At 44.2% G+C, this 15,643-nt stretch overlaps 1 protein-coding gene across 1 annotated transcript in view; it reads left to right on the forward strand.

Annotated features, from left to right (window-relative positions):
* Positions 1-15,643, forward strand: part of trabd2b (TraB domain containing 2B) — a 509,080-nt gene that overhangs the window by 280,777 nt on the left and 212,660 nt on the right. Inside the window, exon 4 of the mRNA XM_068037170.1 lies at positions 4,130-4,304. Coding sequence (XP_067893271.1) covers positions 4,130-4,304 — 175 coding nt within the window. The remainder of the gene's footprint in view (positions 1-4,129; positions 4,305-15,643) is intronic.

The raw sequence follows: 15,643 nt of genomic DNA on the forward strand, positions 1-15,643 counted from the left end.
TTTTACACGATTATGCAAAGAAAAAGATTACCCCCCATAAATTGCCACACAGAAAACAGTAGCACCAATGTTTTATGGATAGTTTGCTACTGGTTTACAACATTAAAGAAGGAAAGACTTGACTTGCATTTATGTAGCACCTTCCACGATCTCAAAACATCCCAAAATGCTTTACAGCCAAAAAGGTACTTTTAAAGTGCAATCACTGTTGTAATATAGGAAACGCAACAACCAATTTACATGATGTGTGCATACAAAGCATTTATTTACATGTAATTTGTATTGTATGATACAAAAAAGCCATAGAGGAGGTTTGTGTAGTGCAGTGTTATTTAGGATTGGAACAGGGGTGAAGGATTAGCAATCTTTTTTTCTGCATTACATCAGTTTTTCACATGCTGTTTGGGACATGGCAAAGGAAAATCAGCATTGATATGTAACCGTCATTCATTTAGCATCCAATCTTCCGTCTGATTTTGGGTAGATTATTCAGTATTGAAGAGATGACAATTCCTTGCAACAGCCCGTCGCAGGTCCTGGCGGCAGCACTGGATGAGGGTGGCATTGCTGCACGTCACGATCGCAGCTGGCCAACTGGGATCGCACAGCAGCCGGCCCATTTGAATGAAGGAGGTGTGGGACCTATCCCATTGGAGGACGGGGGAGGGGCAATTAACGAGACACCAATGACATTGTCATCTGAGACGAACGCAGGTGCTGGCACCATATTTAAAGTGCTGCTAGCCTTGCTTGAACTGCTGCTTCAGTTAGTGTGTTTGTTGCTGTGCTGCTGACTAGAGATCCTGTGCTATTGTGCTGCTGACCTCCCTGCACTGCTGACCCCCCTGTCTGGAGACCCTGTGCTGCTGACTCCCCTCTGGCTGGAGACCCTGTGCTGCTGACCTCCCTGAGCTGCTGACTCCCCCCTGGATAGAGACCCTGTGCTGCTCTGCTGCTGACCAAGGCCTCATAAGGCGAGGAGATGACCGGGTGCCAAAAGGGCAGTCAGCAGCTCAGGGAGGTCAGCAGCACAGGGTCTCCAGACAGGGGGATCAGCAGTACAGGGAAGTCAGCAGCACAACAGCACAGGGTCTCTAGTCAGCAGCACAGCAGCAAACATACTAACTGAAACAGCAGTTCAAGCAAGGCCCTGTCAGGTGGAAGACGCTCGGTGGCCCCATGGTTTAGCAATGCCTCCCAAAGGATTCTCCTCCAAGTTGTAAGGGAAAGGCGGGAACTCCTCTTCCCAAGGGACAACAGCAAGAGACCCTCTTGCCTGATCAAGCAAGCTTGGACAGAGATCACAAAGGAGGTCAGCAGCTGTGGAATCACCTTCTGAAACTGGGTCCAGTGTCTTAAGAGTGTCAATGACCTCCTTTGCTCCACCAAGGTGAGTCCTCCATTCCCATCTTATCTTTGCATGTGGCTACATGGGAAGGAGCTTGCCATGGTCAGGCTGTGGCTGCAAAAGGTGTGACAAGTGTCTGAGGCAGCAACAGATCATGTCAGAATGCACAGCTGCATCTCCAAGAGAGCCGGCCTTAACTTGCCCCCTGCACGTCCCCTTTCGAGTGGACATGAGGAGGAGGCATTCAGGAGCTCCTAACGGGCCAAGGGCTACCGCCAGAACAAGTGTCCTTATGGTCACCATAGGAAGACTAACCGTGTGTCTCCTTCTGCTGGCAAGAGAAAACAGCCCACAGCACTAGAGAAAGGGCGAAGACTGAAGGTGCGATCCCAGATATCCAAGAACTGACCCTGGCAGAGGAGGAGGCCCTGGGACTAGCGGGCTCCCAGGGCAGCTGTTCCATAGCAGATGGAAAAACTGGAGTGTCCGCCCAAGAGAGTGAGGAAGCATTGTATTCATGTGCCCACCGCCGCCCTTCTAGAGAACCACATCACGCATGGTTGGCCTGGGCAGATCCATGCAGCCGAACCCCAAATGCTTGTGTTTTTTCATGCAGATTGTGGCACCTCGGAGGTAAGAATCCTCAGAGGGTGCACTGTCACATTATTCCCCAGCACCCTCCCCACCTCCCCATCCTGTGCGCTGTCCCTGGAGAGAGGACCTTGCCTTTGGAAACTTCCCTTGCCACTCCCCTCGGAACACGGCTAATGCCCCTCAGCACCCACCCTTGCAGAGAGCCCACTACCCGAGGCAAAGCTCACTCTTGCTGTGATGGCTGCAACCCTTCAGCACCCACCCTAGCAGAGAGCCCACTACCCGAGGCGAAGCCAGTCTTGCAGTGAAGTCTGCAACCCCTCTGTGCACACATTTACCTCGAGGGCTGCACCACTGTCGGGCAATGGCCACCACATACCACTGTTCCCCTTCCCACATTCATGCAACACTCCCCATGGCTGCCTTCCCGTGGCGGCAGTGAGGTCTCACCTTGGTGCCGCCACCTTTAAACGACCAGGGATCCGAAGACACGTGATCCCCCATATGCCGTTCTTTAACTTGGAACCCCCCCCAATAAAATCTGAGTCAAACTGATGCAAATACATGCTAAATACCTGTTCAGCAATTGTAATTGCAGGCCTGCTGCATCGTAGTGCCAACACCACCTTGGACCTTTCCCAATAGTAACAAAATTTGGAAACAGCGCCACAACGTCGGGTTTCCGGGCAAGCGTGACCCCTCCCAGTTTTTTTGCCCCCACGCTTCCAATCCCGCTCCTGCTGGCTGGATAAAATTTAGTTCACATGTGTTTCTCAGGTGTTTCTACACTATCCAGTTTTCACTGGGAAACAGAGGTTCTGTGGTACTGAGGGGAGAATTGATAGATGTCTTTAAGATTATAAAAAGGTTTGATAGGATAGACGTAAAAAACATGTTTCCACTTGCAGGAGAGACCGTAACTAGTGTCTTTAAGTATAAGATAGTCACTAATAAACTCAAAAGGAAATTCGGAAGCTTCTTTCCCCAGGGACTGGTTAGAATGTGAAACTATCACAAGGAGTAGTTGAGGTGACTAGCTTAGATATGTTTAAGGAGAAGCTAGATAAACACACTAAGGGGAAGGAATAGAAGTATATGTTGATGAGGTTAGATGAAGAGGGATAGAAGGAGACTCTATGGAGCAATAAATACAGTTATGCACTTATTGGGCCGAATGGCTGTTTCTATGCTGTATATACGATGTAAAGCTGACTCTAAGTGCCCTGGGCTCTCACTGTCTCCTGCGTTGATGGGTGTTGCTATTCAGACTCCATTAGTTTTCTGATTTTAATTTCATGGGTCTGTAGCATTGTCATTGCTGGTGGATACAGGATTTTATCTCCAATAGCTGAATCTGATAACATAAATCTCCAAAGCTCCATGCCCATAAGACTCAAATCAGATACATCAGAGGAATGTGAACAGGAGCAGCGAATAGATGGAATCACTGGAACTTTCCAGAATTAAGGTTCCTCTGTTGTGAGAATCCCAGGAACTTTGTTCAGGAGGCCATCAAAATGCAAATTTGCCAATGATGGCCCCTCCCCCTCCCCCCACTTCCCTGTATTCGCTTTACTGATTACATCCAGCATGCAATGCTTTGTTTTTTTTGTCTCCAGTTTTTTCCTCTTCCCTTCCACTCCTGAGGGCATACTGGTCACCCTACCTTACCCGCTACCTTGCCAAAGTGATCATTATTCCAGGGTGAGCGACTTGAGAGTCACAACTATTTGACTGTAGGTGGACAGCGAAGACCAATCCTGTCCTTATGCAATAACCACACACACATGCACTTTCAGAAGAGGCCCAATGTAATGCTACTAAGCATTATGGCAGCTGAGATCCGCTAACTCAGCATAGGCAAGGAGTCAATTTAAAAATACTTTACTTGATGAATAAACTTGTTGAACCATTGGGGGAGCTCCCCAGTCTGTATATTAATGATCAAATAATATTCTGTTTTTTAGATAGCATGTACAAAACAGAAATAAGTCCAAAATTCAATCAAACATGGAGCTTGCCTGGTTTATCAGCATGATTTAACAGCTGAGCGATTATTGCACCTCAACGCAATTTAAATAAATCTGTCTTATCTCGACAGTAAAGCATGAGATTCTGTACTCCTGTGTCATGCATATCTAGGAGCCATTCTTAGAATAATAATCACTTGGCTTGTTCTTCTCACAGCTGCCTAACTTTATCAACACCACCCTCCCGCCGCATGAGCAGGTGACAGCTCAGGAGATAGACAACTATTTTCGCCAGGAGTTAATCTACAAGAGGAATGAAAGAATGGGCAAAAGGGTGACAGCTCTTCTGGAGGCAAACCCAGATAAAAGCTTTTTCTTTGCATTTGGAGCAGGTATGTAGAGTGATCCATTGTCCCTCAGGGGCCTTGCCTCATTCAGATAGTATAAAGCACTTTGTCACTTTGTCCAGGCAGCCCTTAAAGATGTATGGTCAGGAATTTGTGGCGTAGAAACCAAAACTCTTTCACTTTTAACAAGCCCTCCTACAGGGCCTTGTTAAACATGGTAGCAAACTGTGATATATCGGTCATCTTTTCAATTAGATCACTTTTAAAGAGTAAGAATTTTGGGATTTCAAAGCTTAATTTGCTAAAAAAGAAAAAAAAGCCTTGACCAGGAATTTTGCTTCTCACAGTTAAGTCATTGATCATAAAACTGAAGCAGGTGCTGAAAGGTTTTAAGTGGAAGAACCCATAAACGCTACACTGAAACGCTCTTAAAAAAAAAAGACAATATCGATTCAACAATTCTAGTCCTCACTCAAATTGAGTTGCTTTTCTGAGGTTGATTCATTTGAAATGAAGGGAAAATAAAACATTTTATTTAACAGAGAGGCAGAGTTAATCATAGAATCATAGAATGTTTAAGGCCCAGAAAGAGGCCAATTGGCCCATCGTTTCTGTGCAAGCCGAAAAACGATCCACCCATTCTAATCTCACCTTCCAGCATTTGGTCCGTAGCCTTACAGATTACGGCACTTGAGGTGCATATCCAGACTCCTGTTGGATGAATTGAGGGTTTCTGTCTCAACTACCCTTTCAGGCTGTGAGTTTCAGACCCCCACCACCCTCTGGGTGAAAAAGGCTTTCCCCAACTCCCCTTTAACTGTTCTACCAATCAGTTTAAATCTATGCCCTCTTGTCACTGACCTCTCTGCTAAGGTGACTAGACCTTTCACCTCCACTCTATCCAGGCCCCTCAAAATTTTGTACATTTCAATCAGATCTCCCTACAGCCTCCTCCGTTCCAAGGAGAACAACTCCAGCCTATCAAACCTTTCCTCATAGCTGCATTTTTCCAGTCCTGGCAACATCCTCATAAATCTCCTCTGTACCCTCTCTAGTGCAATTACATCCTTTCTGTAATGAGGTGACCAGAACTGCACACAGTACTGAAGTTGTGGCCTAACCAATGAATTATACAGTTTGTCTTAGTTACCTGGAATTGAAACTAGCAATGGCTTGGTTTTGTTTAAACAGGTCAATCCTTGCCCACGAATAAGTACAAAGTCTGTCTGAAGTGCACCATCTTCATGAAAATCATTTTCCCCTTGTCAAGAGTCCCATGACATACTTATTGTGACTATGCAACATGCAAGTGACACAATGCTTTGTTTCAATATCATTTACATAACACGTTTGCCAAACATCTTTCCATGGAGAATTTGGACTTAAAAGACTTCTTTCTTTGTGAATGTTGTAATAATTAATAACCAGAGCCATCGTGGTGGTCTGCAGTTTGCTGCTATGTTGGACAGCACTGTTGCTATGGGTAACACTTGAGGATGTCCCAAGCTTTTTTGCTAATATCTCTCTTCCTCATCCTTCTTAATGATGTGAGCCTGATAGATTTCATTGAGCAATAGCATTTCTGCAGACCTCAAGATAAACCTCATTAATTTGGAAATGATTTGCTATATATCAATATATTCATCATCTCAGTTGCCCCATAGATTCTGTTGTGTGTTTAGCTGCTACCTTCTGAAACCTGGTGGGAAATTTGGTTCCAATTTTCAGAAAGAAATGCTTATGACTGATGAAACGTTTCCCTTTTCAAGTCATTCAGCAGACAAGGATTTTCCTGTCTAGTGACATGAGGAGGAAATGGAGCTTGTGGCCCATTAATATTAATTAAGTGACTTTAGAAAGAAATGCAAGAGGTAGGAAGAAAAGTAACCAGTACCAGTAATCCTTTAAAAAAAAATAGTGGGCAAGGATTGACCTATTGAACAAAACCAAACCATTATTCGTTTCAATTCCAGATAGCTAAGTCTCAGTAACAAGAATTTTGAATGGAAAGTACTTTAGTTAATGTAGAATATAAAGAGTGAGCAAAAAGCAAAATAAAGCACTCCATCTTGCCTGGCATTACATTTATATGATGGAAGCGCAGCCTAACACTAAGGATCTATAATAGTTTCAGTTGCCAGTGCTGTAGAATCCGCATCATTTATGTTATGGGGAATCTCCATAGCACTAGTGGCAACAGCATGGATTGCAGCAAATTGTGAATTGGAAGTTTAATTTCTGCTTGTGTACATTCTCAGCTGTCTGGGGAAGGTCCATATATGTCAATCACATGACTTTATGGGGTGGTGAGCAATGTTTGAGCACTTGGCTACCCACAGGTAGGAAAATGGCAGCTGATGCCTCTGCAGGTGACAATTTTTGCTGCTGCAAGGGAATTACTGTCGAATGAGGGGAATTCTAATCCACCCTGCTCTCGAAAATAGGTCTTGTTGATTTTACTGGCGTACTTGTGTAATACGGCCATTGTCTTGCATATTTTCTAATCTGTATGATTGCACCATACTAATGTAGTAATGGCATTTGAGTTCTCCACAATTTACTGAAATGCAACATTGTAATCAACACTTCATAAATTAAAACATTTTTAAAACATTAAAGCTGAAAGTTGAAAATATTGCCAAAAGATATAACTGTGTGGGAGGGACTCCAGATGTGAACCAACACAAATATTTATTAGGGCTTTTTCAGGGCTGTCACTTGAGTTAAGGAATGTTTTATTGACTGGCACTGGGGCATTTTCATAGTTTTTTCACAAACTGCTGTCAGACAGGAAACTGTGCTTGCTAGACATATTTTAAAATAACTATTTGAATTATATTTTCATAAAATCTTGTAACAGAGAACGTATGTTTCCTAGCATTATGCTTCATAAAAATAGGGCAGGGCATTGATTCCCTAACTTTACTCAAATGGATATTTTAAACTAAATCTGTTGATTCCTGAAAACACATCAATTACTATTTCTCTGGGGCACAAGGCTGGCTTGCAGTAGGGGTTTGATAAACGATAACATTGAAAGAAATGGAGAAGATTAATACCCAGAAGGCACATGTTACTTAATAGAAAGAGAGACTTTGAATTGAAACTGCAAAGATTTAAGAGGGGCAGGGGATTTTCTGATGGTGTTGAAAGTTCATTTGACGTTCCCTCCACATCTCAAATATCTTTTTGAAAAGGCAACCTTTTTAAAAAAATAGAAATTCTAGAAGATTGGAGACATTTGTGTAAGACACCTGGTTCTTTCTGTATGGAACATACTGTCCTAGGGAAAATGGAAAACATACTAGTTGTTGTGATACTGAACGATTGTGATGAGGTATCAAACCATTTTGTTTTTCTTGGTATGCAAAGTCAATATCTGTGGATCAGGATATTACTGAAAAATTGTAGGTGACTGGTGAATTGTGCCTTCAACTCTGGGGCATGAATTCAAATGCAATATAAGTGGTAGGATGACAGTAGAACAGGCTTTTTATGTGAAAAGAGTTTGGGGTGTCTCAACTAGAGTTACAAACTGTTTGGATGGTATGATCTAGCTTTTAGTGGCTTGTCTGGTAATTTATAAAATGTAAACCGCAAACCAAAAATCTTATCTTAAAGAATAGAAGTGCATTTTTCCATGTGTCCTGTGATATAGATGCATTAGTTATTAAAGCACTCAATGAATTTTCAAATCAGCAAAGCAAACAACAGTTCCCATGCTCTGCGAACCTAACTGGTTTTGGACTTGGCAAATGGACATTCCAGTCTCAAGCCAGTTTTTCATGGGTGACAGTACACAGCACAAAACTGAGAGAATATGTGATCAGGGAGATCAAAGAGAAGTAAAACAAAAGGGGAAAGAGAAAGAATGAAAGCAAAGGCTGCTGATTAGTAAAGGGAGACTGGGAACACTTGTCATCATTTGTCCTTCGATATTGAAGAAGACAGCCAGAATATCGCTTCATTTATTTTGAGTCCTTTGGCAAATGTGACCTCTTTTTGCTGGGAATAAGTATCTGCAGATTGAACAGTAGATCCTGGATACACCAGGTTGGGGGGTCTTGATTTTCAGGTGAGACTTCTTCATCTGGCATTTGCATTCAGCACCAGCAATGTAATGGGCCTCATAATAGGAGGTGCCCTCAAGTGTGGTTTTTATCTTCACCAGGTTGTTCTCACTTATGGACATCTATTTGGCATTATTTCAGAGTTACTTTTAAACAGTCTATCTCTTTTGCTGCCCATCACAAAAATTGATTTCTCGGTGTCAATGCCATAAAAGATCATTTTCAGGATTCATTCATCAGACATTCACACCACATGACCAGACCCCCTCGCAAAAGGATCCGCAACAATTTGGCAGTAGAAAGCAAAGATAGAGACAGCAAGCTATGTAGTTAATGGTCTGAACTTGCACTTAAAATGTTCCTGTTTCATGGTGTGTACACATAGTCTGATAAATTTCAGAAAAAGTGTCAAGAAAGAGAAGGATCAAAAGAATTTTTAAAGAGGCATGATGTACCAGAAAAATCTTATCAGGTTTTGAGATCACTGCTATCATCACATCATCATAGTTCCTACCACCACTACAGTTCTTTTCCCATCTAATTTTCCCCTTGGTGCTAAATTATGGTTATGTATGGTTTCACAAGTTGCTCGTGGGTGAACCTTGACGGTGAGCGTCAGCAAGCTGTTCTGTTGTGAGAGGGTAGCCTAACTCAGCCCAATCCTGTCCTCGACTGATATTCCGCATGTATTCACTTTTCAAAAGCAGGAAGCTTGGCTGATTTCCATCCTTCCCCCACTGGTCCAAGAACACTGAGGCCAATTGTAACACCCAGATTGAGCCCAAAACCTTTCTAGACTATACCACTCAGTTTTACAATTGGCAGCAAATTTACCTACTGATTTATAAGAGAAGACTTCTTTTAAACTTTGACAATTTTTCAGGGAGGGCATTTTTGTTGTCAATTTCCTCTCCTCCTCCTACCCTGACACTTAATGGATACAGTTGCATGTATTCTAATATGTAGTGCAGATAGCCATTCCTGATATATGAATCGAGCGAGGGAGTGATGGAAGGCTATTTTCTTATGGAGGTTTCACAGCCAAGCCTCATTCTGTCTTCACCCAATGTTCACATATGCACATTTTCCAGCAGGAGTCATTGGTAGTGAGCAGGGTGGCTTTTTTTTTTGCTGCCCTTCCCAGCCCAGTGGAACTGCTGCCAGTTCTAGTAATATGCCATTTCCATATTACTAGCCCATAGTAATATGTTGGCTGAGATTAACTTAATATCCATTCTGTTTTCATGAAGTGGTAACATCTCCCAGTTCTGCCCCATTAACAATATTGTTTAAGATAAAGGACCTGATCACCTGCTGTATAATGAACTGGCTTCACTTCTGGCCCACTCACCATGCTAAGCTAGTTCAAAGCATCAGTGTGTTTATGACATTATGGAATTGTACCATCTGAGCATCAATTTCCAGGTCCACTATGATATTGTTGGGTCTGTTTGGTCATTCTTTTATTTAATTTATGTGGATGATTGAAAGAAGAACTGCAGTCTTTTTTTAAATATTCCTTATATTGCCATTTGCTTCCTGTTTGCTGTCTGCCTGTTGAAGTGATTCAAAGCATGGAGATCACTGATCTCCAATGGCCTATTGGAGAGTGGAGACAAATAACAATACAAAATGGTTTGTTTTAGAACAGGGTTGTCCAACACGGCAGTCACTATCCACATGTGGGTAATTGGAAATCTGAATGTGGTTAATTGAATTTTCATTAGTAAATAAAAAAATAATAATAGATACTGTTATTGGGGCATGTGGTCTCAATATTTATATTTCCATGAATATGCATGTCTACTTTTACTTTTTGTATGCATTTGTTGTTGAAGATGCTGATAAGTTAAGAAGAGAGTGCAGCTTTTTTTTGTGTTTCGTGTGCTTTACTTCCCTGGTTACGGCTTATTGGTTATCTGCTCAAATGGTGTGTTGTATGGGTACAAATGCTGGACTTCACCACTACAGAAACACCAGCAACATCGTATGGAGAAGGAAGGTTGTCATCACGATCAGCTCAAACAAATTGGAATAACCGATCCAGGCAATTGAAAGGAAGCCCAAAAAGTAATGAAGAGGTTGAACAGGGCAAAACACAAGTAGCATCTAACTGTAGGGCAGGAGAGCAGGGACGGGTCTGAGTTAGCATTCTCAGCAATCACTCTGTTGAAGTCTAAGTATCACTTGCAACTAAAAACAGAACATGCTGGAAACACTCAGCAGGTTTGGCAGCATCTGTGGAGAGAGAACAGAGTTAATGAGCTGGATTTTATGGGCGCCCCTGAGGCAGTTGGGGGGGCAGGCTATAGAATCACAATGGGTGGCGGGGGGTCGGCGGTCCCATTGCTGCCCTATCACCAAGCGATTTTCCCAGGAGTAGGATAGGCTGCGGACGGCCTTCCTGCCCAGAGGCCAATTGAGGCCCTTAAGTGGCCGATTAACAGCCACTTAAGGGCCTCTTCTCCCCACTGCTAGGATTTCTGCAGTGGTTGGAGGGGCCTCCGCCACGCGAGGAAGATGCCTTGGAAAACGAGGCACCCTCCCTGTGGGTTTGGGGCGGTTCTTCCTCCGTAGGAAATCTTTGGCCAAAGGAGGGCCCCAACCATGTAACAGCGCACCTCCCAGGACGTCCCCTCCCCATGGACTTTATGACCACCCGCCCACCAAACCCTTCTCCACTTGCCGGGGCGTTTTGGCGTTGCCCCGGTGACCCTACCTCACTTACTTAAGGTCCAGGGTTCTAGTGCTGGGCCTGGGCCCAAGGCCTCTACAGTACCAGAAGTGGCCACCACTCCTGGTGGCGCTGCTGATACTACTGAGCTACCAACCCTGTGATTGGCTGACAGCTCTTGGAGACGCAATTTCCATCTTTAAAGGGACGGAGATCTTGGCACCGGAAGCTTCGCCTCCAGAACAATGGAGGGTCACACCAAGGGGGTGCGTAAAGGTTGAGTGGGGCTCCCCTGGCCTTTACAGCCTGGCGCCAGAAGCCCGCCTCCTCCACAAAATCCAGGCCATCATCAGAATTGAGAAAATGTTGAAATTTAAAGGTCTTGAGCAAGTGAAAGGGGGACGGCGGGAAAGAAGAACAAAAGGGAAGGTCTGTGATAGGGTGGCGGGCAAGAGAGATTAAATGACAAAAGGTTTCATGGTACACAGCCAAAAGGGGTGGTAATGGGACATGTAAAGGAACAAAAGATCAGTCTGGACGAGGTGTGAATGACAGGATAGCAGCTGTCCAAACGCAAAATAAAGGGATTAAGAAAGTAACTGCTGGACAAAAGCCTGGAAGCTGCACTACGATGTTCTGTGTCTGATGAATTCATGGCAGAACTCCAAACTTTACTGAAAGAGAAAGATTGCAAAATCTCACATGATATGGTGCTTATCCACCGTGATGCCACCACCGGACATGTCTTTCCCTCTCCACCCCTTCCAGCATTCCAAAGGGACCATTCCCTCCATGACACCATGGTCTGCTCTTCGATCACCTTCAACAGCCCCTCCCCTTCCCACTGCATCATCAGTGAATCACAGGCGATATCACACCTGTCCTTTTACATAGGACATAGGAACAGGAGTAGGCTATATAGCCCCTTGAGCCTATTCTTCCATTTAGTGAGATCATGGCTGATCTGCGACCGAAATCCACATACCCGCCTTTGCCCATATCCCTTAATACATTTAGTTCATAAAAATCTATCTCAGATTCAAAATTAACAATTGATTGAACATCAGTTACGGTTTATAGAAGACAATTCCAAATTTCTACCACGCTTTTGTGTGTAGAAGTGTTTCCTAATTTTACTCCTGAAGGGTTGGCTCCCCAACCTGTGGAAATAGTTTCTCTCTATCTACCTTGACTGTGCCCCTTAATATCTTGAAAACTTCAATCAAATCACTACTTAACCTTCAACATTCCAAGGAATACAACCCTTGTTTGTGTAATATCTCCTCATAACTTAACCCTCAGATTCTAGGTGTCATTCCGGTAAATCTATGCTGCACTCCCCTCAAGGGCAATATAAACTTCCTAAGGTGTTGTGCCAGGCTGTTCCAGGTATGGTCTAACCAGGCCTTTGTATCGCTGAAGCGTGACTTCTATCTTCTTGTTTTAACCCTTCCCTGCCCATCCAGGGCCCCAAATACTCCTTCCAGGTGAAACAACAATTTACTTATGCTTCTCTCCATTTGCTATACCGCATTTGCTACTCACGATGCAATTTACTTGTGCTTCTCTCCATTTAGTATACTCTACTTGCAACTCACGATGCGGTCTCCTCTACACTGGGGAGACCAAACACAGGTTGGGTGATTACTTTGTGCAATGCCACTGTTCAGTCTGCAATGTGACCCTGAGCTTCCAATCACCTGTCATTTTGATTCTCTGCCCCACTTCTACTCTGATGTTTCTGTCCTTGACGTCATACACTGTTCTAATGAAGCACAATAGAAGCTTGAGGAACAGCACCTCATCTTTCAATTAGGCACTTTACAGCCTCCTGGACTCAACATTGAATTCAATGATTTCAGATTATTTGGGCAGCAGTTGCTGGTAATAATTCTGCTTTTGTCATTTTCAGCTCCTTTAGACCCATCTTTTGTTTTTTTTATTGTCCCATTGCCATCTCCTTTTGCCTTGAACCGTCATCCTTTTTGTCATATAACCTCTCCTGCCTTCCACCCTATCACATACTTTCTCTTTTACTCTTTCCTCCTCTGCCCATTTTATCCTGCCTCTCCTTGGTCAAAAACTGTCACATCTCTAACTTCTTCCACTTCTGATGAAAGGTCATTGATCTGAAACATTGTGCAAGATTTTAACTCATTCAAAACCCACCCACTTGCACAGAGTTAATTTCTTGGATTCATTTACACACAGAAGGAGACAATTTGGCTCATTGAGTCCTTGCTGGCTCGCCACTGAGCAGTCCAGTCAGTACCACTCTCCCGCTCAATCCCCATAGTTCTGCAAGTTTATTTCCTATAAGTTGCCAACCAACTTCCTTTTGAAATCATTGATTGTCTCTGCTTCCCCCACCCTTGTGGGCAGCGGGTTTCAGGTCATTATCACCCGCTGTGTAAAAAAAGTTCTTTCTCACATTCTCCCTGCATCTCTTGCCACCAGGCCAGGTGGCAGATCTCTCGGTGGGAGAGCATTTCGGTGATAGTGATCACAACTCCCTGACCTTTACTATAGTCATGGAGAGGGACAGGAGCAGACGGGAAGGGAAAATATTTAATTGGGGGAGGGGGAATTACAATGCTATTAGGCAGGAACTGGGGAGCATAAATTGGGAACAGATGTTCTCAGGGAAATGCACGACAGAAATGTGGAGGTTGTTTAGGGAGCACTTGCTGCGACTGCTGGATAGGTTTGTCCCGATGAGGCAAGGAAGGGATGGTAGGGTGAAGGAACCTTGGATGACAAGAGATGTGGAACAGCTAGTCAAAAGGAAGAAGGAAGCTTACTTAAGGTTGAGGAAGCAAGGATCAGACAGGGCTCTAGAGGGTTACAAGGTAGCCAGGAAGGAACTGAAGAATGGACTTAGGAGAGCTAGAAGGGGACATGAAAAAGTCTTGGCGGGTAGGATTAAGAAAAATCCCAAGGCGTTCTACACTTATGTGAGGAACAAGAGGATGGCCAGAGTGAGGGTAGGGCCGATCAGGGATAGTGGAGGGAACTTGTGCCTGGAGTCGGAGAAGGTAGGGGAGGTCCTAAATGAATACTTTGCTTCAGTATTCACCAGTGAGAGGGACCTGGTCGTTTGTGAGGACAGCGTGGAACAGGCCGATATGCTCGAACAGGTTGAGGTTAAGAGGGAGGATGTGGTGGAAATTTTGAATGATATGAGGACAGATAAGTCCCCGGGGCCAGACAGGATATACCCAAGGATATTACAGGAAGCGAGGGAAGAGATTGCTGCGCCTTTGGCGATGATCTTTGTGTCCTCACTGTCCACTGGAGTAGTACCAGATGATTGGAGGGTGGCAAATGTTATTCCCTTGTTCAAGAAAGGGAATAGGGATAACCCTGGGAATTATAGACCAGTCAGTCTTACGTCGGTAGTGGGCAAATTATGGGAGAGGATTCTGAGAGACAGGATTTATGATTATTTGGAAAAGCATGGTTTGACTAGAGACAGTCAGCATGGCTTTGTGAGGGGCAGGTCATGCCTCACAAGCCTTATTGAATTCTTTGAAGATGTGACAAAACACATTGATGAAGGAAGAGCAGTGGATGTGGTGTATATGGATTTTAGCAAGGCGTTTGATAAGGTTCCCCATGGTAGGCTCATTCAGAAAGTAAGGAGCCATGGGATTCAGGGAAAGTTGGCTGTCTGGATACAAAATTGGCTGGAACATAGAAGACAGAGGGTGGTAGCAGATGGAGAGTATTCAGCATGGAGCTCGGTGACCAGTGGTGTTCCGCAGGGATCTGTTCTGGGACCTCTGCTCTTTGCGATTTTTATCAATGACTTGGATGAGGAAGTGGAAGGCCTGGTTAGCAAGTTTGCCGATGACACGAAGATTGCTGGAGTTGTGGATAGTGTGGAAGGCTGTTGTAGGTTGCAACGGGACATTGACAGGATGCAGAGCTGGGCTGAGAAGTGGCAGATGGAGTTCAACCTGGAAAAGTGTGAAGTGATTCATTTTGGAAGGTCGAATTTGAATGCAGAATACAGGCTTAAAGACAGGATTCTTGGTAGTGTGGAGGAACAGAGGGATCTTGGGGTTCATGTCCATAGATCGCTCAAAGTTGCCACCCAAATTGATAGGGTTGTTAAGAAGGCGTATGGTGTGTTGGCTTTCATTAACAGGGGGATTGAGTTTAAGAGCCATGAGGTTATGCTGCAGTTCTATAAGACCCTGGTTAGACCACACTTGGAATATTGTGTTCAGTTCTGGTCGCCTCATTATAGGAAGGATGTGGAAGTTTTAGAAAGGGTGCAGAGGAGATTTACCAGGATGCTGCCTGGACTGGAGGGCATGTCTTACGAAGAAAGATTGAGGGAGCTAGGGCTTTTCTCATTGGAGCGAAAAAGGAGGAGAGGTGACTTGATAGAGGGGTACAAGTTGATGAGAGGCATAGATAGAGTGGATAGCCAGAGACTTTTTCCCAGGGCGGAAAGGGCTATCACCAGGGGGCATAATTTTAAGGTGATTGGAGGAAGGTTTCGGGGAGATATCAGAGGTAGGTTCTTTACACAGAGAGTGGTGGGTGCGTGGAATGCGCTGCCAGCGGTGGTAGTCGAAGCAGATACATTAGGGGCATTTAAGCGATTCTTGGATAGGTACATGGATGATAGT

The sequence above is a fragment of the Heterodontus francisci genome, chromosome 8 (genome assembly GCF_036365525.1).
Source record: "Heterodontus francisci isolate sHetFra1 chromosome 8, sHetFra1.hap1, whole genome shotgun sequence".
Lineage (NCBI taxonomy): Eukaryota > Metazoa > Chordata > Chondrichthyes > Heterodontiformes > Heterodontidae > Heterodontus > Heterodontus francisci.